Consider the following 25,454-nt stretch of genomic DNA (forward strand, 5'->3'; position numbering starts at 1 on the left):
TCATACCAGCATTTGAATCACGTCGTTCGTTCTCATAATTACGTACACGAATTAACCCGTTCATACGACATGGTACACAATTCATAGCAACATGATTCATATTTTCATGGTTTTTGTTTACTGATTTTAAAGAAATTTTCAACCAAAATACGGGTAAAATTATTTTATATGAACTGAAAAAATATTTATCCTTTTTCAGATATCTATTTAATATTAAATTCTATTATTTTCATTCATGTTTTCCATTTTTTCTCACAATTTTGGTGTTTTCAGTATATTTTCAAATTTTTCTATTTCAATAATTAACGAGAGAGAGACCTGCCAACATATCTTTTTGGTATACAGACATTCCGGCAGGCATTTGGTTTTTGTTTCTAAATTTGTATGCGAATTTGAAACGATGGACAAGAAATGCAACTGCAATGGAAGAGAAAACAAAATGTGCTATGATTTGAATGTATACTAGTCGTTAAACTGTTTACTTTTCATTCATATTTTGCAGTTTTTCTAAAAAGTTTTGGATTTTTAATACATTTTTAATTTTTTATTTTTCCTGTCATAATTAATTTATTTCGATAAATTCTCTCATTTGTTAGAGATGGGACATATTTTATCGTCGTTCTGAGAGTAATTTAAATTGAACAATGTACAAAAATCGTTGTTCGTTCTCAAAATGTTGTATGGGAAATGAAGTAGTTGTATCGTAATTTGGGGTCGAACAGCGAATTGAGAGCGAATTACCGCTAGTCTGAACATGGCATAACACATTCTTATTCCACCATGGTTACACCCATGGTGCAATACATAAGGTGAAGCGATAAAGCCAGTTGATTTCACACAATCTGTCAAATTCATTGTTATTGTGAATAAATCGTATGAAAACATAAACAAAAGTTGTGATAGATTGCATGCCTTATTAATTGCATCATGGTTATACCTCTTGTGGTCTGTTCCAGAACTGCAAGAATTTACAACTTTTTTACTACGATAATAATTTTTCCTTTATGTTGTCATTCATCTTGCAACCACAAAATATTTTGTTGTTGCTGGACTGTTGGATAGTTATCGATAATTGCAAAAAATCGTCATTCAAAACTGACAATGTGTACTGTACTTAAGCGGGGTACACACGATCAGTTTTGACTGTCGATTTGTCGGAAATATCGATAAATGTCAAACTGTCCAGCAACCACAATATATTTTGTGGTTGCCTGATGACTGATAAAAATGAACGGCCACACTAGCAAGCAACAACAAAGCTGTCATTCAAAACTGACGATGTGTACCCAGCTTAAAGCATGAATTAGACGTGACATAACCATAACTCCATAAGGCCATATCAATCAGCTGATTGAACCAAATCTATGGAAATCAATGTATTTGATTAGTAGTAACATAACATAATGTCATACCCATATCCATAGAAAACAATTGGGTTTTGGTTTTCTATGGTTATGGCGTTATGTCTATGTCACGTTTAATTCTACCTTAAGATTCTTGCAGTTTTGGAACAGACCATATATTATACAAAAGGAACTAGTTGAAATAGCTGAATATAGTTCCAATAGTTCTCTTTGAACTGGTTCGTTGAACAACTCAAGATACTGATAAGAGTTGATGAGTAAAAAAAACACAATTTTCACATTATTCTGCTAAAAAAATACGTGGCGGTCTATATAAATTATTAGTTTTTTGAGAGGAATAATGCAATTGTAGTAAGCTGTACAGTATTAATAAGAAACATGGCATTTTTAGAATATTTACAATTAATTGCATTCTTCGGTTCGGTTATATTTACTGTGCTGTTGATATCGGTAAGTTGTGCTATTCATCCTTTGATAAACCCACCCAACCGGCAAGATTATCTTTTTTTATTTTTCTTGCAGCTTGTTATTATACAAAAGTCTGTGACAACGCCATTGCCTGTGATTAAACGACACAAACAAGAAAAAACATTTTTGGACCCCAACATATTGAAGAATATTGAATTCCCCAGCATAGAAGATGAACCCAGCGTAGATTTAAGTGTTATTGTACCCGCCTATAATGAGGAGGAGAGAAGTAAGTTCTAAAGGTGTCAATGATACAAAACTCGTATTTCCAGCATTTTGGTATTCGATGTCCTAGTGGGATGTACATATGTCAGTCCACTTAATTCGCTAAAACAATTCCTCCCACATGAAATAAGACATTGGGGTTTAAATGCAGTAATGCGGGTCGACTAAACGCTGATTAGATGCGACTGATACACCAGCCATTTAACTCCCTTAATTGTAATTGGGTATATTTTGAAAGTTTTTAAAATGCAATGCTCCATGAATTATTGCGAATAGTTTTATTGGAGTCCTTTGCAGTAAAAACTAAATACAAAACAAAAAATCCATTACCATAAAAATGTTGCAACAGCCTTTTGGGCTGTTTTTGCGGGCTTGGTTTTGGTATTTGTTAGATTTCTGGAAGATATCCAAACACATCATTGTCAATTAAAGTAGGATCATGAATGTATCTGTAAATATTCTTGTATTAAGCTCAAAAAACACTCGTTTCAAAATAGAAAATATTCTTGTATTATTTTTTAGTGCCCTCCATGCTGGATGAATGTCTGGAATATTTGGAAAATAAAACAAAATCAGGCAATTTCACATATGAAGTTATTGTCGTTAGTGATGGCAGTTCAGATGGCACGGTCGCACTTGCATTGAAATATTCCAAACGATATACTGCAGAAAAAGTTCGTGTATTAGAATTGACAGAAAATCGTGGAAAAGGTGGTGCTGTAAGATTGGTAAGTAAAATAAAATTTGGGGTGAAGCAGCTATTGTGAAATTTAGGTGAAATGCAATTTAGATAAATGCCGTCGTTCTTATCAGAAGCCATACCGCGTAGCAGTGATAACGTTCAAAACAATTACTTACAAATTTAGTCGGAAATCGTTTGTAATTAAGAGGGTATATTACTTTTAGGTCACACATTCAAATAGAAAATTACCAAAAAGTCTTTAACAATTCCAGTAGTGGAAATAGGTGGTAATTAAAATTCACTTTGGGGGTTGAATTGCACCTGTTCAGATATTTCGGACATATGCCTTTTTATTTATTTAAATTAAATCGGTATCTTGCAAATATGTTCCAGGTCCCAGTATTTTAAGACATTTTAATTCCTTAAAAGGGATTTCCTCGGAAGCTTTGTAACTCCATTAGCTTTGTGGCGACAACCAATCGAAGCACTCATTTTTCTAGCACTGGAGATAGACACAGTGTTCGATTAAGCAGATAGATATACTGTTACAACAACAACGACATCTCCGGAAGGACATCAAGTGGTATATCCAGGATGTTATTTCATTGACCGATTGCCACTGGCTGCTTAGATTATTGGAATCAGCTGTAATTTTCTTTATCGATCAACACTTAATCATGGTCAACGAGATATGCCTGGCTTTGAAGGATATGTGAAATTCTAGGATAATTTCGTCAAGAAGCGAACAGAGAAATTGTAAACTTTGTAGGAAATTAGTGATCGTGGCTGAATAGTCCGATATTTTTGAACATTTCTGTGGAAGCACTCTTTCATCCAGAAAGGGTCTATAGAAGCACCCTTCCTTTCAGAAAGGGTCTATAGAAGCACCCATTCTTTAAGAAAGGGTCTATAGAAGCACCCATTCTTTTAGAAAGGGTCTATAGAAGCCAGGGGAAAACACAGGAAGGAGAAAAACTCAGGTTCGATATCAAAAGTGGGTGCATCTCAGGGGTTGTTTTTGACCCGTCCATGCGAGGGACTACGAGAGGGACTATGTTGCTGCATGCTGCGTGAACACAGCGCTCAGTGAGCCGTTGTCGTCATCAAAATACGCTACTCATCCGAAGTCCCCCCAACAGCAGCCACACACGCAGCACTTTACACCTGCCAATCCCTGAAAATGCACACTTTTTGCAATTCAAGATAGAGTCGCTGAACGTATGAATCCCGCCGATAAATATATGTACCTCAGGATACGAACCTTACATTAGCTCGCTTTTGGAAGGTCATAACCGTCTGGTAATGGGGACTTCAATGCGCATCACGAGATGTGGCATTCGGTCCAAGAACTGGTTGGCTGAGCAGATTGATATCTATACGTTTGGCTCTGTCAATCAGGACACCTCTACCTCAATTAGAGGATAGCGTCACAGTTCGCCATACGTAACTATCGTGTCACCTGGCCTGACAAATGACGTCAGCTACCAACCCGTCATTTCTCTTGGATCAGACAATTTCCCCATAATTGTCTCATCACCTCTGAACGCCGCACTATCGTCAATAATGGGAAAGCTAATGGGCCGAGTTTCAGAGAGTTCACTAATCACCGCTTCAGATATCTGCCCAACACTTCTAATGTTCGGGTAGCAGAAAGGACGTTCCGAGATATCATTACAACTGCAGCCGAAGTGAGACTAAACTTCCCAGAAGAGGCGACGTTATTAGCAAATGAGTGTTCTGAGCTTCGTCGTGCCAACCCCAGAGTCAGGGAGCTGATAAAACTGGAAGTTAACAGGCTGGTCGGCAAGCATAAGCGAAACAAGCGGTTAAATCATCAGCAGAGTTGCAACATTGGAGCCGAAAGAAGTGAATTGTTGTCAATGGCTAAGTCACTCTCGGACCTTGGAAAGAAGGAAGATAGGATCTGGGTCACGTTTGGCGACGTTACGCTGACTGATCAGAAGAGGTGCGCAAGTTATTTTAATCGACAGTTGAGCATCCCTGGAGTGACAGAGCGAAGAGTACTACGTCGACTTAGATCTCTTTCTGCTGAGTAGGAACCACCATAAACGCTAAATTATCCAAAGCGTTAGGCCCTGATGGAACCTCCATGATAATATTGAAACAACTGGATGAGCCGGGAGTCAAGTATATCACTAAAGTTCTCAATCCGTAGCTAGCCACTCATATCGTTCCGGAAGGGTGGAAAATTGGCAGGGTGGTCCTGGTACTGAAACCAGGCCAGGATGCCAGCAAAGGTGAATCGTTAAGACTGATTTTGCTTTAGTCCTCCCCAGCGTCAGAAATAGCTATCCACTTGCTGATCATCACCATGGGTTCAATAAGCAGCACAGCACTACAAAAGCGCTGCACGCCATCGCCACACATATTAGTCGAGGACTCAATCAGTGCAAACCGTGTGATAGAACAGTGATGGTGGTGCTCAACTTATCAAAAGCCTTTGATACTGTCAAACATTTCTCGCTGCTTGAGGACATCGAGCAGACTACCCTCCGGCCAAGTTTGAAACCGTGTGTGGAAACAGCTCGTACGTGCAATTCAGGAACAGGAAGTCCAAGACAGGTAGAGTGAAACAGTAAGTTCCGCAAAGTCGGGTTACATTTTCCGAACTGTTTCCTGTATTCCTGCATTTCGAAGCAGCTTTGAATTACAATAAAGAGCTTATCTGGTTATCGCCTTCGATGATGCCCTGTGTTTCGAAGGCTAACAGTGCTGGTGTCAATTTATTGAACATCCATCATCACAAAACAGGGCCAAGCGAGCTGTTTTTCGGAGATGCAAAAATCTCAAAAGAGATTTGCAAGATTTGCCTCTCCTTCACAATCGTCAAAAACAAACTATACGAAGAACTTTGTTCAGGCTTGGACCTTGGAAGGTGGTCCTAGATATTCCGATTCTGAAGCCCGATAAATCCGCACCAATGGAGAATTCTACCGTCTAAAAAAGTTCAGCCGGTCACCTATCGGCTCCATCTTCTTGGAAGGTGGTCCTAGATGTTCCGATTCTGAAGCCAGATAAATCCGCACCAATGAAAAATTCTACCGCCTAAAAAATTCAGCCAGTAACCTATCGGCTCCATCTTCTTTGTAATTTTACCATCTTCTCTTTACTATTTTTCTGACGCGCATTAATTATACACTGAAATTTTCAATATATTTTCTTTGTTTTTTTAGGGCATGCTAAGTGCTCGTGGTCGTAATCTACTCTTCGCTGATGCTGATGGAGCAACAACATTTTCCGATTTGGATAAACTAATAGAAGTTTTAGACACAATTAACAGCGACTGGAAAGAGGATGCTGTTGTGATTGGTTCAAGAGCACATTTAGAAAAGGAAGCCATTGCCACAAGAAGTGCCTTCAGGTAAGAACACATTGGGGGTTATTCGGAATGAAAACTCCCCGTGGGTTTTTTTCACTTTCTGCTTAAGTTAAAACGGCAGAGAGTCAAAACTCACGTGCAGTTTTCATTTAGAATAACCGCCATTATTTCCCAAAATAAATTTGTGCATATTTTTATTTTTTACACGTTTTCAGAACATTCTTAATGCATGGCTTTCATTTTCTTGTATGGTTATTTGCTGTACGTTCCCTGAGGGATACACAATGTGGTTTTAAACTGTTAACTAGATCGGCAGCTAAGAAACTTTTCCGCATTATGCATGTGGAAAGATGGTGAGGAGTATATAATATTATAACATTTTACAAAATTACCCATAACATTCTTTTTTCCCAGGGCCTTTGATGTCGAACTCTTATATCTTGTTGAACGCCTAAACATTCCAGTACGTGAAGTTGCCGTTAAATGGCAAGAAATTGAAGGTTCAAAATTAACACCATTCTGGTCGTGGATACAAATGGGTGTTGATTTATTTTTGATTTGGTTCCGTTACACAATTGGTGCATGGCAAATTGTCGATCCCACCACCACCAAAGCCCATTCAGAATAACCTCTGAAGCGTTCTATATTTCTTCCTGTTTTTACGCACCCTATGTCTTAGATTTACTATTTTGAAAATAGAAAACAAAAATTATGCTAAGAAAAATGTATGAAATTTTATCTTAAGTTCAGTTTTTATACTTTCGCATAAGAGAGATGAAAGTACATCTCTAACTGTTTGAAAAATTTCCATTAAATAGAATTAAAAAAATGATAAGACCAAAATGAAAACTGCAATAAAAGCTTTTACTTTTAGAAAAAAATGGATGGGGTTATTCTGAATGTAAACTACCTTCAAAAGGAGGGTATCGCAGATGACTTATGGGACTTGGATGTTAGTTCTTATATTTTTATTCTGTTATTTGGTTCTGGTTGTGTATCGCGCCATCAATTGTGGCCCAATATGAATTGAGGCGGCTGCACGTCCGGCTTTCACGCAGTATCTTTGTACTGCCTGCGCAACTCCATCAGTATGAATGCTATTCAAGCCCGCTTATACATTTGCACCTCTATAAAAAGTTTCTTTGTCAGCCACCACAATCAATGTCGGTCGGAAATCGGTCGCCCTAGCCTAGTAAAAACTCCCCGATTTTTTTGAAAAAATTTCCAGAGGCAGATATTGTTGCGCTGATCACGGTAATGTATAATTTTCTTGGACGAACCGATTATTTGACCCGAAAGTCTGGGTACAAAATCTGGCTCTACTGAACCGATTATAACAGAATGGGAATTGGAAAGCTTATTGAAAGATCGAGTTCCCCCACTACAGCAATTTCAAAAAATTACTTTAGTATGGAACTCGGAAATTTTTTCATTGAAATCACTCTAGTGTGGACCGGGACTTATGTATACTACCCCCTTTGCACATAACCGGATTTAATAAACCCATTTTGTTTCAAATGCCAATTCATGCCTGATATATAAACAGTCTATTAGTCTACTCATTTTGAAGTCAATCCAATCCCAGCCATCAAAAAAGTTAAACGTTCAAAATGGAGCTTATAGGTCCATTAGATTTTATTTAGGGCATACCATGGTGGAATAAGAAGGTGTTCCATCAAATCATACCAAACGTCAAAATTGTTCACAATAACGCATTGCAGTGAATTGTTTGTTTACGTTTTGTATGTGATTTAATTCACAATAATGCATTTTGACAAATGCATTTGATAACAAATGTTTTTCCCCTTGTACCTGTATTATTGTGCCATGGGGCATACGCTATAGAGTTGGCAAAAAATCGATGGCACTATCGATAATATCGATTATTATTTAAAAATTCAATATCGATAGATAGTTTTGCCTATCGATATTATCGGAATAAAAACCCCTAACCTGAAATCCATTGAAATAAATAGAAATTTTGCTGCTTTTCAAGAAAATCATTGACATTTCCGCCATTTTCATCTCCAAATTAATGGCGATGACAACTTAACGATAATATCGATAGCAATCGATATTTTAAAACATTATATCGAAAATATCTAATGTTGGGAATATCGATGGTTTGCCAGCTCTAATACGCTATGTAATTGCCATTTGAAATCCCATGCATTTCTTTTACACATAACCATATTTAATGAACCCACCGTGTTTCAAATGTCATTTCTATTGCCTAAACGTCAAATAAATGCTCATATACATGGATAACCCGGCAAAAAGCTATAAAGTCCCGGTCCACACTAGGGTAAATTTCATTAAAAAATTTCATGATGTTAGGTGTTCTTAAATCGAACACCCCACTACAGCAATTTTATGATTTTACTCTACTATGGACGTCGATCTAGAGACGCATAATTTCATATCAAAATTTCAGTGATATTACTGTAGTGTGGCCCGGGACAAAGCGGATTTTACGTGTAATGCTTGGTTTACATTTACGAAATCCACTCGATTTCAACTGTCAAATCCATAGGTTAAACGTCAAATGAAATCCAGATGAGATTTCATTTATCGTTTGAGCTATGTCTCGGTCCACACTAGAGTAAATTTCATTAAAAAATTTCATGAAATTAGGTGTTCTTAGGCCGAATTCCCCATTACAGCAATTTCATGATTTTACTATACTATGGAACTCAATCTAGAGACTCATAATTTCATGTTAAAATTTCAGTGAAATTATTCTAATGTGGCCCGGGACTATGGAATTGATAGTTGAAATCGAGTGGATTTCGTAAATGTAAACTTAGCATAACATGTTTTATAAAACATGTGTCATTTAAGTTAATTCCCTAGAATAGGCCTGTTCGATGATTTCGCAAGTAAAACTTAATATCAAGTTTTTGCAAGTACTTGCTAGTTCTCTTTGAGTAAACAAGATTGTTATCGAACAATTTTTTGTAAAAGCTTTTTCAAATTTGTACAAGCTTTTGTGTTATCGAACAGACCTAATATCTGTCAAATAAACGACGTAAATTCCCAAAACACCTGTTTTAATTGCGTTTAATATAATAGTACGGTTATGCCTGATTTAGACTATGCTGGATTTAGCAAATCCAGTGGATTTAAGTTGTCATTTTCATACAACATATGTCAAATAAAACCAGATAATTGCTAAATCCAGCGTAGTCTAAATGGACTTTTACAGTAGTTTTTTTTTTGCCGGGTTAACACACTTCGAGAGGATTTATTTGACGTTTGCGCTATGGAATTGACATTTGAAACCAAAACCGACTGGGTTAATCCGGTTAAGTGTAACAGGGGTATTACATGCTGTAATCGTACTATAAGTTAGCGACCAAAATATATTAGTCACTAAGGGGTAGTTTACACTATATGTAAATGTCATATGACATGCAATTTTCCATCGTCAAATATTCACTTATATGTGGAATATTGCAGATTTTCCTTACGCCATTTATTCTGTGCGTCCACCCCAACAAAAATATAATAAAATTACGTCTCCACATTGTCTCCGTGGGTAGATATGGAATGTTTTTATTTCGTGTCATATGACATTGATAGATAGTGTAAACTACCTCTAAGCTCCAACGATAACAACTTTTGTTTAAACTTTTCATTCATAATTTTGCGTTTTAGGGCCTGTTTCATTAGGTCGAAAGAAAATGAATGCGAACGAAAACACCTAAACTTTTCATTGTAATATTGACAAAATTTGAAAATCATACGCGAGTTTAGTAGTTTTTCTTTAGTTTTCATTTTCGTTGGACTTATGGCCCGTTCCCATACTTTATAAATTGGTAAAAGTCGTAAAAGTTTTAAAAGTCGTAAACAATTTTCATATAAATTTTGTGTACGGGAACTCAAAATGTGTAAAAGTGGTAAAAATTGTAAAAACTTTTTAGTTCTGGAACAGAGCTATAGTGAAACAGGATGTTAATTTTATAGATTTTTGTCGAAACCCAAAAAAATAATGAGTTATAATACCCCGTTTGGCACATGGTAGAACAAGAAAAGGTAGCAGCAATACCCAGCTGACTGAACTGGGTTGTTTTAGCTCTGTTCCTTTACGCGCAAGAATCTTCAAGTTTTACCACTTTTTACTCGAAAAGCGTTCCTTTACTTCAGGCACCATACAATTCATATGGGAACACTTTACAACTTTTACTACTTTTGCCGGTTTTACCATTTTCAAAAGTAAAGGAACAGGCCAAGTGTTAGTGTCAAATTCCATTCGACATTTTTGCTCTGTTCCAGAACCTGCAAGAAGCTACTATTTTTTACTACGATAACATTTTTTCCTTTATGTTATCGGAAAAAATGGTAAAAAGTAGTAGATTCTTGCAGTACTGGAACAGACCATTTATGTATTTATTTCTATGTTAGATGTATATTAGGGATATATATTTTTGAAGAACAAATTTATTCATCAGAAAAAAAAAAACTATTTCCCATAAAGACGGCTTCATATCATTGACATGTAACCTCCTCCAGGTCCGAACCACATGCCGCACACTAAAACATCGCTTATAGAGGCGGTACAATATTTCTTAATATGTGTGGTATTTTGTTAAACTTGAAAAGAATAAAGCCCTAATAAACATGTGCTTTTTTGTTTTCAAAAGCAAATGATTGAAACATCTTCTCTTTTTTCAATGAATTACCAGCGACCCGAAACATTTTTGCAAGTATTCTACTTTCTGCGAGAAATTATGCATTTAGTGGAATGATATGGAAACATTCAAATTGAAAATCTAACGAGTTTTCATTCATGTATTCCAAAATATTCAATCAAATGTGAAAAAATATTATACCCCGTTTATATATAACCGGATTTAACAAACCGACTGGGTTTTAAATGTCAATTCCATTGCTTATATTTCAAACAAATCCTCTCAAAGAAGGTTAACCCTGCAAAAAGCTCTAATATAAACAGCATATTAGTTTTTTAAATTCCAATAATTTATAGACATTTCCTTGTTTTGTTTACATTTACGTTGACACTAAGGTTTACAAACAAAAACAAATTCCTTTGTGGTTGTTGTTCGAGTTGTATTTGTTGTAGTATTAACTTTACCTTGTATTTGTTCTACCATGCGTTTGGCATATGTTTGGTTTAGCAAATTCAATCGATTTAAGTTGTTTTTTATACAATATATGTCAAAAAATCGGGTAATGCACTTAATCGTCGTATAAGTGCATAGTCTAAACCTAGATTTAGAGAATTCCACTACAGATATCTGGTCTGTTCCTTTACCTTTAAAAATGGTAACAGTGGCAAAAAATGGTAAAAGTGGTAACCTGCTCTCAAATAAATTGTATGATTTTTAAAGTAAAGGAACGCTTTGCAGTATAAAAATGGTAACCTCAGGTGAGTAAAGGAACAGAGCAATCTTCTGTATAGTGTTTTATTACTTAAAATGTCGACAGCCATGAAAGGGTTAAACAATAAAAATAGTGTTGCCACTTCACTGAACAATTATCCGGTAGAAACAGGGTTGCATGAAAAGGCATATTACATAAAATTGTAAAACAACTTTGTCAGTGAAAACGAAAGCAAACAACAAAGTTACCCATTACAAAATGTAGGGAAATTTTAATAAAATAATTTCCATTATTAATTTATACTTTCAGAAAAAAACACACTTCTGCTTGATTAAAGTACATTTCACTGTTTACTGACAACTGCCCGCCACACAAACATTACCAAATAATACAACTGTTCCAGTTAAACAACAACAAACTGATCCAGTCTTCAATAGTGATTTAAAGTGGAGAAAAGTGTTTGTGGTGGAATTAAAGATAGTTTATCGGAAATAAATTGGCAATAAATTCGCGGTTTTTATATGAAATTGTTTGTTTGTGAATAAAATCGAATGACAATGTACGATAGAAAGTGAAAATATAATGAATTCAATGATAAATTTGTGGTATATTCTGTCATTATCATTGAAAAGGGACCGATGAAAAATTCTTCCTTAAGGAATAGCGAATAGCCAACAAAACAAGCAAGGCACAACAAACAACAACGATCGACACAAAATATCACCGAAAAAAAAAAAACAAAAACAAGAATCCAATAAGACAAAGCAACAAGTCGTTCGAGTCGGCGTATCTCATATTGTTCGAATGTGTGTGCGTGTGTTTGTTTCTTATTCGTTTTCGTTGTCGCGGTCGGAATGTTTGAAATAAGAAAAAATCGTAACAAAACAAAAAGTATTAAGGCATTTAATTCCAAGAATTTATTGTGAACAACAAAAATAACAACACGAATAAAAAAGAAAAAATAAATGCGTGCCATGCTAAACAAAATCACTCAATGGAGGAGTAAATTTATTTAAATTGATTTAAACAATTGATTGCAGCTGCAAAAAATCATAGTTAACTGTGAGCGAGCAAGTGTGTGTTTGAATAATCTCCTTTGGAAATTGAAAGTGCCTTCCGTCTGTTTTTCTTGTTTGTGTTCTTTCTTTCTTCTATTGTATAATATAACAGAAAACAACAATAACAACATTACATTACTGGCATTACTGGATTGTGATCAGAATTCATTTGTAGACTTATTTTCAATTTCTCGCGCCCTTTAATTTAATTAAGTCATTGCATTGTTTTGTTATTGGTTTGTGCTGTATTGTTTATCTTTTGCCAATTTTTGTTTATTGCAACAAAACATCGAATGCAAACAAACACTATTTGGTGAAAACTCTGCTGAATTCTCAATAATAACAACAACTAAATTAATAAGGTAAGACATATTTTGATAGAAGTTTCAATTAAAGGGTCTTTGGCAAACATACTTCTTGTTTTCCAACTAAAATGACTCATGCATAATTTAAAACATTTTATGCTGATGTTTTAATTTGTTGGTTGTTCTTGCCCTGTGTTTTGTCTACCTATCTTACCATTTATGGCCAACTCGCTCGCATAGGTAAAGTGTGTGATGTTGTTTGATGGTCATTGCTTTTTAAGCTGACCACAACAAATACGTAATAAAATATCCATCCATCCATTTGTTTTTATCAACCGCCGCCCATGTTGTTTGATCGGTGTTACTGAACTTTTTCTTCATTGCTGACGAATTTAAATTTTTTCTTTTTGTGTTCAATATGTAATGATGAGTAAACAGGGTCTCAATATGGATAATTTTGAAATGTTTGTTACTACTAGTCCATGCTTCATAGACTTTTGGGCTTTTTGTGAAAGTCCTTAAGAGCAAACCACCCCAATCACCTCGTCGCTTACCTTGTTTGCTGTGCTTGCTTCATTTCTAGCAAAAGAGTTAATGACAAAGGGTAATAGATGCACAATTTCTTTCAGAAAATGTCTATAGAGCAGGGACGAGCTTCTTTGCTTAGATCGTATAGTGAGGGCGCCCACTGAGTTTTTTGCATTTGCTTTTCTCTCTCACGTAAAGTGTAAATGAATGAAATCACCATTTCTTTCTGAAAGGGTCTATAGAAGCACCCTTTCTTTCGGAAAGGATATATAGATGCACCCTTTCTTTCGGAAAGTATAGAAGAACCCCTTCTTTCGGAAAGTATAGAAGCACTCTTTTTTTCGGAAAGCATATGTAAAAACACTCTTTCTTTCGGAAAGGATATACAGAAGCACCCTTTCTTTCAGAAAGGATATACAGAAGCACCCTTTCTTTCAGAAAGGATATACAGAAGCACCCTTTCTTTCAGAAAGGATATACAGAAGCACCCTTTCTTTCAGAAAGGACATACAGAAGCACCCTTTCTTTCAGAAAGGATATATAGGGACACTCTTTCTCTCAGAAAGGGTCTACCGCCCGTTCTCTCAGAAAGGATATATAGAAGCACCCTTTCTTTCAGAAAGAATATATAGCATCAGCCCTTCTTTCAGAAAGGATAAATAGAATCACCCCTTCTTACAGAGAGGGTCTATAGAAGCAGCCTTTCTTTTAGAAAGGGTCCATCGAAGCACCCTTTCTTTTAGAAAGGGTCCATCGAATCTCCCTTTCTTTTAGAAAGGGTCCATCGAAGCATACTTTATTTTAGAAAGGGTCCGTCGAAGCAACCTTTCTTTTAGAAAGGGTCCATCGAAGCAACCTTTCTTTTAGAAAGGATATATAGGGACACTCTTTCTCTCAGAAAGGGTATACCGAAGCGCCATATCTTTCAGAAAGGGTCTACGGAAGCGCCCTTTTTTCAGAAAGGATATATAGAAGCACCCTTTCTTTTAGAAAGGGTCCATCGAAGCACCGCTACTTTTAGAAAGGGTCCATCGAATTACCCTTTCTTTTAGAAAGGGTCCATCGAAGAACCCTTTCTTTTAGAAAGGGTCAATCGAAGCACCCTTTCTTTTAGAAAGGGTCTATAGAAGCACCCTTTCTTTCACTAAGGGTCTATAGAATCACCCTTTCTTTCAGAAAGGATCTATGGAAGCACCCTTTTTTCGGTACGGGTCTATAGAATCACCCTTTCTTTCAGAAAGGATCTATGGAAGCACCCTTTTTTCGGTACGGGTCTATAGAAGCAGCCTTTCTTTTAGAAAGGGTCCATCGAAGCACCCTTTCTTTTAGAAAGGGTCCATCGAAGCACCCTTACTTTTAGAAAGGGTCCATCGAAGCACCCTTTCTTTTAGAAAGGGTCCATCGAAGCACCCTTACTTTTAGAAAGGGTCCACTGAAGCACCCTTTCTTTTAGAAAGGGTCCATCGAAGCACCCTTTCTTTTAGAAAGGGTCCATCGAAGCACACTCTCTTTTAGAAAGGATCCATCGAAGCACCCTCTCTTTTAGAAAGGGTCCATCGAAGCACCCTTTCTTTTAGAAAGGGTCCATCGAAGCACCCTCTCTTTTAGAAAGGGTCCATCGAAGCACCCTTTCTTTTAGAAAGGGTCCATCGAGGCACCCTTTCTTTTAGAAAGGGTCCATCGAGGCACCCTTTCTTTCGGAAAGGGTCTATAGAAGCATCCTTTCTTTCGGAAAGGGTCTATAGAAGCACCCTTTCTTTCGGAAAGGGTCTATAGAAGCACCCTTTCTTTTAGAAAGGGTCCATCGAGGCACCCTTTCTTTTACAAAGGGTCCATCGAGGCACCCTTTCTTTCGAAAAGGGTCTATAGAAGCACCCTTTCTTTTAGAAAGGGTCCATCGAGGCACCCTTTCTTTTAGAAAGGGTCCATCGAGGCACCCTTTCTTTCGAAAAGGGTGTATAGAAGCACCCTTTCTTTCGAAAAGGGTGTATAGAAGCACCCTTTCTTTCGGAAAGGGTTTATAGAAGCACCCTTTCTTTCGGAAAGGGTTTATAGAAGCACCTTTTCTTTCGGAAATGGTCTATAGAAGCACCCTCTCTTTCGGAAAGGGTCTATAGAAGCACCCTTTCTTTCGGAAAGGGTCTATAGAAGCACCCTTTCTTTCGGAAAGGGTCTATAGAAGCACCCTTTCTTTGGAAAGGGTCTATAGAAGCACCCTTTCTTTTGGAAAGGGTCTATAGAAGCACCCTTTCTTTTGGAAAGGGTCTATAGAAGCACCCTTTCTTTTGGAAAGGGTCTATAGAAGCACCCTTTCTTTCGGAAAGGGTCTATAGAAGAACCCTTTCTTTCGGAAAGGGTCTATAGAAGCACCATTTCTTTCGGAAAGGGTCTATAGAAGCACCCTTTCTTTCGGAAAGGTTCTATAGAAGCACCCTTTCTTTCGGAAAGGTTCTATAGAAGCACCCTTTCTTTCGGAAAGGGTCTATAGAAGCACCCTTTCTTTAGGAAAGGGTCTATAGAAGCACCCTTTCTTTCGGAAAGGGTCTATAGAAGCACCCTTTCTTTCGGAAAGGGTCTATAGAAGCACCCTTTCTTTCGGAAAGGGTCTATAGAAGCACCCTTTCTTTCGGAAAGGGTCTATAGAAGCACCCTTTCTTTCGGAAAGGGTCTATAGAAGCACCCTTTCTTTCGGAAAGGGTCTATAGAAGCACCCTTTCTTTCGGAAAGGGTCTATAGAAGCACCCTTTCTTTCGGAAAGGGTCTATAGAAGCACCCTTTCTTTCGGAAAGGGTCTATAGAAGCACCCTTTCTTTCGGAAAGGGTCTATAGAAGCACCCTTTCTTTCGGAAAGGGTCTATAGAAGCACCCTTTCTTTCGGAAAGGGTCTATAGAAGCACCCTTTTTTTCGGAAAGGGTTTATAGAAGCACCCTTACATTCAGAAAGTCTATATATAGAGGCATCCTTTCTTTCAGAAAGGGTCTATAGAAGCAGCTTTTCTTTCAGGAAGTGGCTATAGAAGCACCCTTTCTTTCAGGAAGGGGCTATAGAAGCACCCTTTCTTTCAGGAAGAGGCTATAGAAGCACCCTTTCTTTCGGAAAGTGTCTATAGAAGCACCCTTACATTCAGAAAGTCTATATATAGAGGCATCCTTTCTTTCAGAAAGGGTTTATAGAAGCACCCTTACATTCAGAAAGTCTATATATAGAGGCATCCTTTCTTTCAGAAAGGGTCTATAGAAGCACCCTTTCAGAAAGGGTCTATAGAAACACCCTATCTTTCAGAAAGGGTCTATAAAAACACCCTATCTTTCAGAAAGGGTCTATAGAAGCACCCTTTCAGAAAGGGTCTATAGAAACACCCTATCTTTCAGAAAGGGTCTATAGAAGCACCCTTTCAGAATGGGTCTATAGAAGCACCCTTTCAGAATGGGTCTATAGAAACACCCTATCTTTCAGAAAGGGTCTATAGAAGCACCCTTTCAGAATGGGTCTATAGAAGCACCCTTTCAGAAAGGGTCTATAGAAGCAGCCTTTCAGAAAGGGTCTATAGAAGCACCCTTTCAGAAAGGGTCTATAGAAGCACCCTTTCAGAAAGGGTCTATAGAAGCACCCTTTCAGAAAGGGTCTATAGAAGCACCCTTTCAGAAAGTGTCTATAGAAGCACCCTTTCTTTTAAAAAGGTTCTATAGAACACCCTTTCTTTCAGAAAGGTTCTATAGAACACCCTTTCTTTCAGAAAGGTTATATAGAATCACCCTTTCTTTCAGAAAGGTTCTACAGTATCACCCTTTCTTTCAAAAATGGTCTATAGAAGCACCCTTTCTTTCAGAAAGGATCTATAGAATCACCCTTTCTTTCAAAAAGAGTCTATAGAAGCACCCTTTCTTTTAAAAAGGGTCTATAGAACACCCTTTCTTTCAGAAAGGTTCTATAGAATCACCCTTTCTTTCAAAAAGAGTCTATAGAATCACCCTTTCTTTCAAAAAGGGTCTATAGGAGCACCCTTTATTTAAAAAAGGGTCTATAGAACACCCTTTCTTTCAAAAAGGGTCCATAGAAGCACCCTTTCTTTCAGAAAGGGCTATGGAAGCACTCTTTCAAAAAGAGCCTGTAGGCCCAGTGAGTCGTCATCGCCAGATTACGCGACACCTGGTCTGATAAATCACGTCATCTGGAACCCGTCATTTCTCTTGGATCAGACCATTTGCATCAGCAATTCGCCAATCATGGGAAAGTTAATTAGCCGATTTTTAGAGAGTTCACTAATCACTGTTTCAGAGATCTGCCCAGCCTTTCTGATGTTTGGGTAGCAGAACAGACGTTTCGAGACATCATAACTGGTACAGCCGCCAGCCATAAACCTGCTGGTCGAATACCCGAAGTGAAACCAAACTTCCCGGTAGAGGCGACGGGGTTTGCAAATGAGCGTGATGAGCTTCGCCTTGTCAACCCCTGTGACCCCTGAGTTAGGGAGCTGACACTGGAAGTTAACAGGTTGGTCGGTGAGCATGAGCGGAGCAAGTGGTTAAATTGTCTGGGAGTCGCAACATTGGAGCCGGAATAAGTGAATTGAGAACACTCTCGAGCCCTTGAAAGATGGAAGATATTACCCCAGTCACGTTTGGCGATGCTACTTTGACTGATCCGAAGAGGTGCGCAAGTTATTTCAATCGACAGTTTGTCGGTAAGCCCGGGATTGACGAGGCGAAGAGAAGACCTCAATAAAGTTCTCTCGTACGTGGGATTTAGGAACAACAAGTCCAAGCTCCGTAGAGTGAAACAGGGAGTTTCCCATAGAGGAGTGATATTTCGGAAACAATTAACCTCTAACTCTCCTGTATTCCGTCCCCTCCAGACGACATTCAACGCTTTGGATGACTTTGCGATCCCGATGATATTCGGTTTAAATCAGCGGCGGCTGCCAGAATGAATTATTGTGGCAGCTCTTGACCAGTTAATGGCATTCGATACTGTGATTCATTTCATGCTGATTTCTTCTGACATCATAAATTCCACCATTCCAAATTATGTTTCGCGTTGGCTTCCTAATCTCCTTAATTAATCCTTCGTCGAATTACGAGGCCAATTTACAAATATGGCAAGGTCAAATTGGGAGTGCCTAAAGTTTATGGCCTTTCATTTCCATTTATCCATCAGCAAATATTTCGATGTTGTTCAAGCTCAAATTTCCGATTATCTGGTCACTTTCGACAATTTTTTCGGGAATCTTATTTTATCCACCACCTCTCCTCCTCAAACCAACTCTTGGGCCTGTGATTCGACAGATACTTTACTTTTTTTTTGTCATCTGCTGATCTCTGTTCAAATCCACACTGTATCAATGTCTTCTGAATTTTATATGCGGATAATCGGAAAACCGGTTGTCATTTTTTTTCTCAGTGCTGCTATTTTTGTTTATAATTATAATTTTGTATTATTGTTTTGTCTAGTTCATTCTTGCAAATATACACAACAACAAATTGTTTATATTTTTTTTTTTTGCCAAGACGTCATTTCTTGGAACGAAAACAATGGGAAAAAGGTTTTATCGTCAAACTAAACCAAACAACATTTTGAGAAACCAGTTTTCGTATCAACTTCAAAAAGATACTTTATTGAATAAAATGCAGTTAAATATTTTTTGGTCTCTATTTTGCTGGGTTCAGCGTTTCTTTGCAATGGAATTTCCTGTCAAAGTTGGAGTTCACAAAAAATAATTCAAGGCGTATTGTTTGAAAATATGAAAAAAGAGGTTTCAAATATTTGCCGCAATTTGCAATATTCTTCTACTTCCTATTGTGAAGTTGTTGTTTTTTTTTCAATAAGTCTCAATTAAAACTGTTACTTTGTATCATTGAACATTTAATATGCTGACAAAAAAAATTAATAATCACTCTTTTCGATTTTTGAACTTTCACTGACCGGTAATTGTCGTTTTGTTTCTTTCTTTTTTATTTATTTGGATCTCTCATAATGTCGATTATATAAAATTCTATTATTAGTGTATATTGAATTGTAGTCAATGGCACACACAATTAATGCCATAATGAAGAAATGAATACAATTGAATTGAATACAATACAATACCGACGAATCGCAATTCGCTTAAAATGTAACAAACTTTGAATAAGCGATGGCAGCGTTAATATTTCAGTTGAATATTTGACAAAAAAAACGCAATTATCATGTTTATGTTAAGGGGAATCATCTGTTGGGCAAGATTGATTGATTTGATACATTACAAAGTGAACAAAAATAACGAAATCAGCAGTAAAATAAATAAGTAAAAAGGTATCAGTCGGCTTTGTACCGACAGATGTATACTCTCCTCGGTCTGAGTGAATTAAAACACCTTACCGACAAATATATGAATTAGCATAAAATCTCAAAAGTTTTGCGGGGGCGGTACTTAAAGGAATGACCCAAACAGTCCATTTTGGAAGTGTGTCTTATTTTGTGGGTCATTCCTCTCGATAGAACCAATAATCAGGAAACATGGACTTGCCCACGAAAAACATCACATTGCTGTAATCAGGGCTACTATGAGTACCTTTGGTAAAAATTTGCAAAGGATTCTGGCGCAGACCCTTAACCGCACTTAAACAAAAATGTTAAGCACTTGTGTGGGTGTTACCCTAAGGAATGGATCGATAGGGCCCACTTTTGAACATAAACTAAGTTTGGACAAAATATTTCGAGATCCAAAGTTTGGACCAAACAATTTTAGCGAATATTTTCGAACTTGTGTGAGGAAGCTGCCGGAAGGAGTAGACCTATAAGTACCATCTTCAAATTTCATCTAATATTCGAAAAAATATTACCATATGCAAAGTGAGGGCCAACGCAGTATTCGGTTCGGGAGCTGTCTTCCGCACCAGACACAACGCATGCTGGTCGTAGGTTTTTTTTAAGCCTTCGGGTCATATTCTCAAGAAGTATGGACTTGCCGCTGAAAAAACTTGTACCATCGTAATAGGGGCCTTGAGTACAACCTGTTGCAAAAAAAAAAAAAACAAAACGATTCGAGACGAGGTCCAAAACAACACTTTTCCCAAATTGTGTGGTGGTACCCGAAGGAATTGACATGTACAGTCCATATTCCACCCTTAACAATGCATGGTAGAAATTTTACGGTGTGCAAAGTAGGGACCAAATCGGTTACTGCCTTCGAGAGTTATCGTACACACCATTTTAGCGAAAAGTTTTGAACTATTGTGACGACGACCCGGAAATTCAAACTGAACATGATTTTGCCAGGACTGGTGAAAGCCAGTCTACGGCAGACAGGACCGCAGTTGTGGGCGGGGACGACCTTCACGGGACTCTCAAAACTATTCATGACAGTTTAGAGAGGAAGAGTAGGGAACTCCTCGACCAGCTGGATAGGCTGGATGAGCATTGTGAGGACGTACTACCGGAGGAATTGCTACACAATCTTACCCTGACTGATGATGAGCTGGACACCACGGTAATCCCGGGCAAGTCTACACAGGAAGATTGCTGTGGCTCTAGCAAAGGGAGTATGAGTCTTGATACTCAGCCGGATGAAATTCTGATTCCGACTGGTCCTGTGTCTGCAAATGCCGACAATAGCCTTCAAAGGCAGACGGCAACTGAAATGATGTCCGACGACGGGGAATCTAACGAGACCCCGACAACGGGCAGTGACTCAAAGGTTGCTTCTGCACGACAAGCATCTGATACGAAGCACTATAAACGTGCCGTATCCTATCTCCGCAAGTTCGTAGGGAGAACCGCGAACATGCATTCGGAGATTGAGGTCCACCTTATCAAGGGTAAGCTTAAATTTATACGGAAGTTCGAGAGAACTTACCCACGTGAATTTCATCGCGAGATCCAGGTGGAAAGGATCTTCCTCCCAGATAAAGTAGTGGAACCGGCTAAGCCTACTGACTCTGGCAAATGTGCTGCGCCGAAACCTGTTCCGAAGCATAGCCAGAACCGACACGCAAAGGAAAAGGCCATTGAGTGCACCCCCAAACCAGCGGGCACCCCTAGTGGTGACCGACCGGTAAAGGACCTTGCCTCAAAGCCGATGGTTAGGACAGCTAAGGAAACACTGTCTTCTGGTGGAACGAACAATGGCCTGCAGCATAAATCTGTGAAGCGTGTTCGTTCCTCCGAGGGTCCACAGCCTTCGCCTAAGAAGACGATGACTTTTCAGCTGGTTGAACCATTGAACGTACAACCAAGGGGAAGCAACTGAGTACAGAAAAGGCATCCACCTCCTCTGGAAAAGTTAACCCCAAGGCGCACGGTCAAGGACGCAAAAAGTCATACAGTAGACCGACCACAGTGCCATATGATGAAGACCTTCAATTGGCAGTCATCAACAGAGCTGACCCAAATGGTAGAATCAGCGACAGTCACTGGTTGCTTTTTGAAACTGGTCTTCGGTCTGCCATAGTCTCTGGACCGGAAGATCAGGAAGACCGACAGTTTGGCAGCGCCTTCTTACGAAAGGGTGTCAAGGTTATTAATTGTCTGAACAAGAAGTCACGAGATTTTCTTGTTCGGACAGTTGATGGTTTTGGCGCTCTGTGGGAAGGAGCTGACCTTGCGGCGGTCTCCCTATCTGATATTCCCTCCAGGAAAATTCTCTCAGCGTGGATTCCCCCACCTACAGTGGCTCCTGCTGAGAATGCTGAGACTGCAAAATCCCAACCTCACTACATCGGGCTGTACGGTAATAAGTCTAGCACCCTGTAAAGAAGATGGTGGTTTGGTTGCAAGAGTGGCGGTTGACCCCCCTGGGGAGTTATATCTTAGAGAACGTGAGGGAAAACTGAATTTCGGTTCAGGATGGGTTCGGTTTCGACTGAGTCCACCCCACGAAACTCAGTAAGGGTAGGGAAGCGACAAAAGCTGCGCATCCTGGTGATAAATCTGCATCATTGCAAATCCGCGGCCGCTAAACTACTCTTGTCCCTCACGACCTCTGAAGTGGACATTGTCTTAGTCCAGGAGCCTTATATCTACAAGAATAAGGTTTCTGGACTAAACAATGTCAATTTCGACATCTTCGCCGCGTCCGAAGTGGACAAGGTGAGGACTTGTATAGTAGGTAAAAAGATCTTCAATCTAATCTTTCTATCTAATTACAGCAACGGTGACATGTGCACGGTTAGCCTGGAGCATGGTACGGGGATGGCTAAGCTACTGTCATCCGTATACATGCCTTTTGAGGCCCCAGACCCAGCAAACCTGGATGTCTGACGGTTGCTCGATGACATGATGATGGGTACCTGCAACGTGACCCTGGGATGCGACGCAAACGCTCTCCGAGGGAGTTCGAGAGTTATCGTGCGCTCCAGTCAGCCAGCCAGACAGACGGACGGACATTGTTAAATCGACTCCACATTGTCTGAATCGGATTTCGTCCAAACATACTTGGGCTTTAAAATCATTATTTCGCTGAGGTACATTTTGTCCGTTTAAAAGTGTATTTACCCTCGTTAGTATAAATGCTGGGGCATAAAAATGACGAAAATATCTCTAACGGTACAGAGTTTTTGACTGACTCGGAGGTATCTTAGACCGGAGGCCGTCATGTACAAATTATAGCTGTGTTCCTTTACTTACCTGAGGTTACCATTTGTTGCCATTTTTAACCTGCAAAGCGTTCCTTAACCCCGAAAAGTGGCAAAACTGGAATCAATTTTTAAAAGAGTGAGAGAGACTTTTGTTTGACGACTATTTCACAATGAAGAAGAAAATGGATGAACAACAGAAGAAAAAGTCGAACGCTGACAAAACAAAATTAAAAACTGTAAAAGACGAAAATTGATTTTTTGTGTTTCTTTTTGACATTGCTGCCAGATCTACCATTTTTCCATTCCTTTACTTTTCTGGTAAAAATGTTCATCAGAGAGCAATTTTGACAATTTTCTCTTTTACCACTCTTACCATTTAAAAAGTAAAGGAACAAAGCTTATGTGTTTGTGTATTATTTGCCTGCTCCGTGCTTTTTTGGTTCGTTCCGGAATAGAATATTACGCCATTAGATAGAACCTAATGAGATAGGAGTTATTCGAAAATCTACCAGTAGTGCGATTCTCTAACTCATTTTTTGAGTTACCGACAAATGTCGGTCAAATTAAAATGCTTATAATTTCGGTAGTTAACGATATTATTCGCTAGGTTAGCGATCAATAAAAAGTAGTCGTAAAGTTCTACCGATATCATCAGTGTTGTCAACTTTAATTTGAACTTTTCATACATAATTTTGCGTTTTAATGTTACCGATTTTTGTCGGTAACTCAAAAAATGTGTTAGAGAATCGCACTATAGGGTGTCTCCAACTTTAGTCATGCAGAAAACAAAACCGTGGTGATCGACTTGAGCAAGATGGGAAAACTACCCAACATTTGGTTCTTTGCTCCGGATATCCTAACCACAGGACAATATGGGAATTGCATCATGCTCGATCTGCATTGGAGGAAGATATATTGTTCGTTCGTCTCTCGAACATTGCTAGTCGATGAAATACATTGGTGTTGTGCCGCATATAGTCACTAGAACGAAGCTTTGTCCAGTCAGCAAAAGGAAGGCTGAGCAGTATCGACCAGGGCATACGAAACCATGGTAATCGACTTGTGAAAAGTTGGATAGCTACCCAACATTAGGTTCTTCCAGCCCGATATTTTCACATTTCGGGAACATCGTCATGCTCGACTTGCCGCGGAGGAAGACGAACTAGCAATAGTTCGTCTCCCGAACACTGATAGGCAATGAAATGCATTGGTGTTGGGCCGCACGAAGCTTCCTCCACTCAGAAAAAGGAAACGTGAGCAGAATCGACCAGGGCATATTAAACCATGGTGATCTACTTGTGGCAGATTGGAAAGCTACCCAACATTTGGTCCTTCTTGCTCGATCTGCCGTGCAGGAAGATATATTGGAAACGTTTTCTCCTCTCGCGAACGTTTCTAGTCGTTACTACCACACAGCTTTACCCAGTTAGCAAAGGGAAATATGAGCAGAATCGACCAGGACATACAAAACCATGGTGGTCGACTAGGTAAGTTGCAGAATATTTGCTGCTTCGACCCGGATATTCTAATCACTAGACAATACGGGAACTTCAACTGGTTCGATCTACCGTGTATTCATCGTCGTCGTAATACGAGACACCCCCGCAGTTTCTCCAACATTAACACAGTTCAGCATATGCACGCTGCGTAATATGCCTGACATTAGTTCGCTGTTGGAGGACAATAGATCAAATTTCGCAGCATAGTCGACGGTGTTTTTACGAACCCTGAAGTGAACAGGCTAGTAGATGAGCATAGGCGGAAAAAGTGGTTAGACCACCTGAAGCAACCCAACATTGGTACAGGATTAAGTAAATTGTGGGCGACGGTTGAATCACTGTCAAATCCGTGAAAGAAGAATTACTGTTACTTTCAATGGCGTAACGGTGTCGGAACCGAAGATGTGCGCTTGTTATTTATTTTAAGTGGCAGTTTATTGAGCACACCGAGACTGATAGGCCGAAGAGGAATGTGTTACGCCGTAAAATGCTAAAGCAACTGGATGAACACGAAGTTAAGTATTTCTTACTCCTGTCACCAGAAGCGATCTCCCTGCTGTCGTCAGATGTGAAGCTGTTTTCCAGTTGCCCAACATCAGCATGGGGTGGATTTTTTTTTGTGGGGTGGACAAGTTTTTTTGAGCGTGCGGTAAGTTTTTGTTTGTGTGGGGGAAGGGTGCAATTTCCCCCCTCACAACTTGCTCAAATTCGAGAAGAGTTTCACTCGCGAGTGGAATTCGAGCGAATTACAGCGAATATTCGGAGCTCTGTCTAGAGGTATTACTCCTTCCTATCATAATAACCTGTTCCCCAGTTGCACAACATAAGAATCGGTTCCAGAATATACCCGTTACCACAACAACTGCGTGTACACAAATATATGTCGCGGACTGAACCAGAAAAGGCCGTTCGACCGCACAGCTATGATGGTTCTTGACCTATCGAAGGCCTTCGATACCGTCAACCAAGACTTCTCACCAGTTTTGTTTGAAACGTTGGATAATCAACTAAATGTGTGGAGGACAGTCGTTTGTGGAATTCAGAAGTAAGAAGTCTAAAACCGGTAGAGTGAAACAGGGAGTTCCCC

The 25,454-nt window shown here is 38.9% G+C and overlaps 2 protein-coding genes across 2 annotated transcripts in view; both read left to right on the forward strand.

Annotated features, from left to right (window-relative positions):
* The first annotated feature begins 1,576 nt into the window (after window positions 1-1,576).
* LOC141393227 (dolichyl-phosphate beta-glucosyltransferase-like) lies at window positions 1,577-6,960 on the forward strand. The gene is made up of 6 exons (XM_073966193.1): window positions 1,577-1,814; window positions 1,887-2,061; window positions 2,580-2,785; window positions 5,934-6,121; window positions 6,295-6,432; window positions 6,494-6,960. The coding sequence occupies exons 1-6, from the start codon at window positions 1,743-1,745 to the stop codon at window positions 6,705-6,707; spliced, it is 993 nt and encodes a 330-aa protein (XP_073822294.1). The 5' UTR covers window positions 1,577-1,742; the 3' UTR covers window positions 6,708-6,960.
* Window positions 6,961-11,847: 4,887 nt separating this feature from the next.
* The window catches only part of Btk (tyrosine-protein kinase Btk29A), a 533,208-nt gene continuing 519,601 nt past the window's right edge, over window positions 11,848-25,454 (forward strand). Inside the window, exon 1 of the mRNA XM_073970132.1 lies at window positions 11,848-12,842. The gene's annotated coding sequence lies outside the window, so the exon portion shown is untranslated. The remainder of the gene's footprint in view (window positions 12,843-25,454) is intronic.

This window comes from Musca autumnalis, unplaced genomic scaffold (genome assembly GCF_047663935.1).
Source record: "Musca autumnalis isolate F117 unplaced genomic scaffold, ASM4766393v1 scaffold_2, whole genome shotgun sequence".
Lineage (NCBI taxonomy): Eukaryota > Metazoa > Arthropoda > Insecta > Diptera > Muscidae > Musca > Musca autumnalis.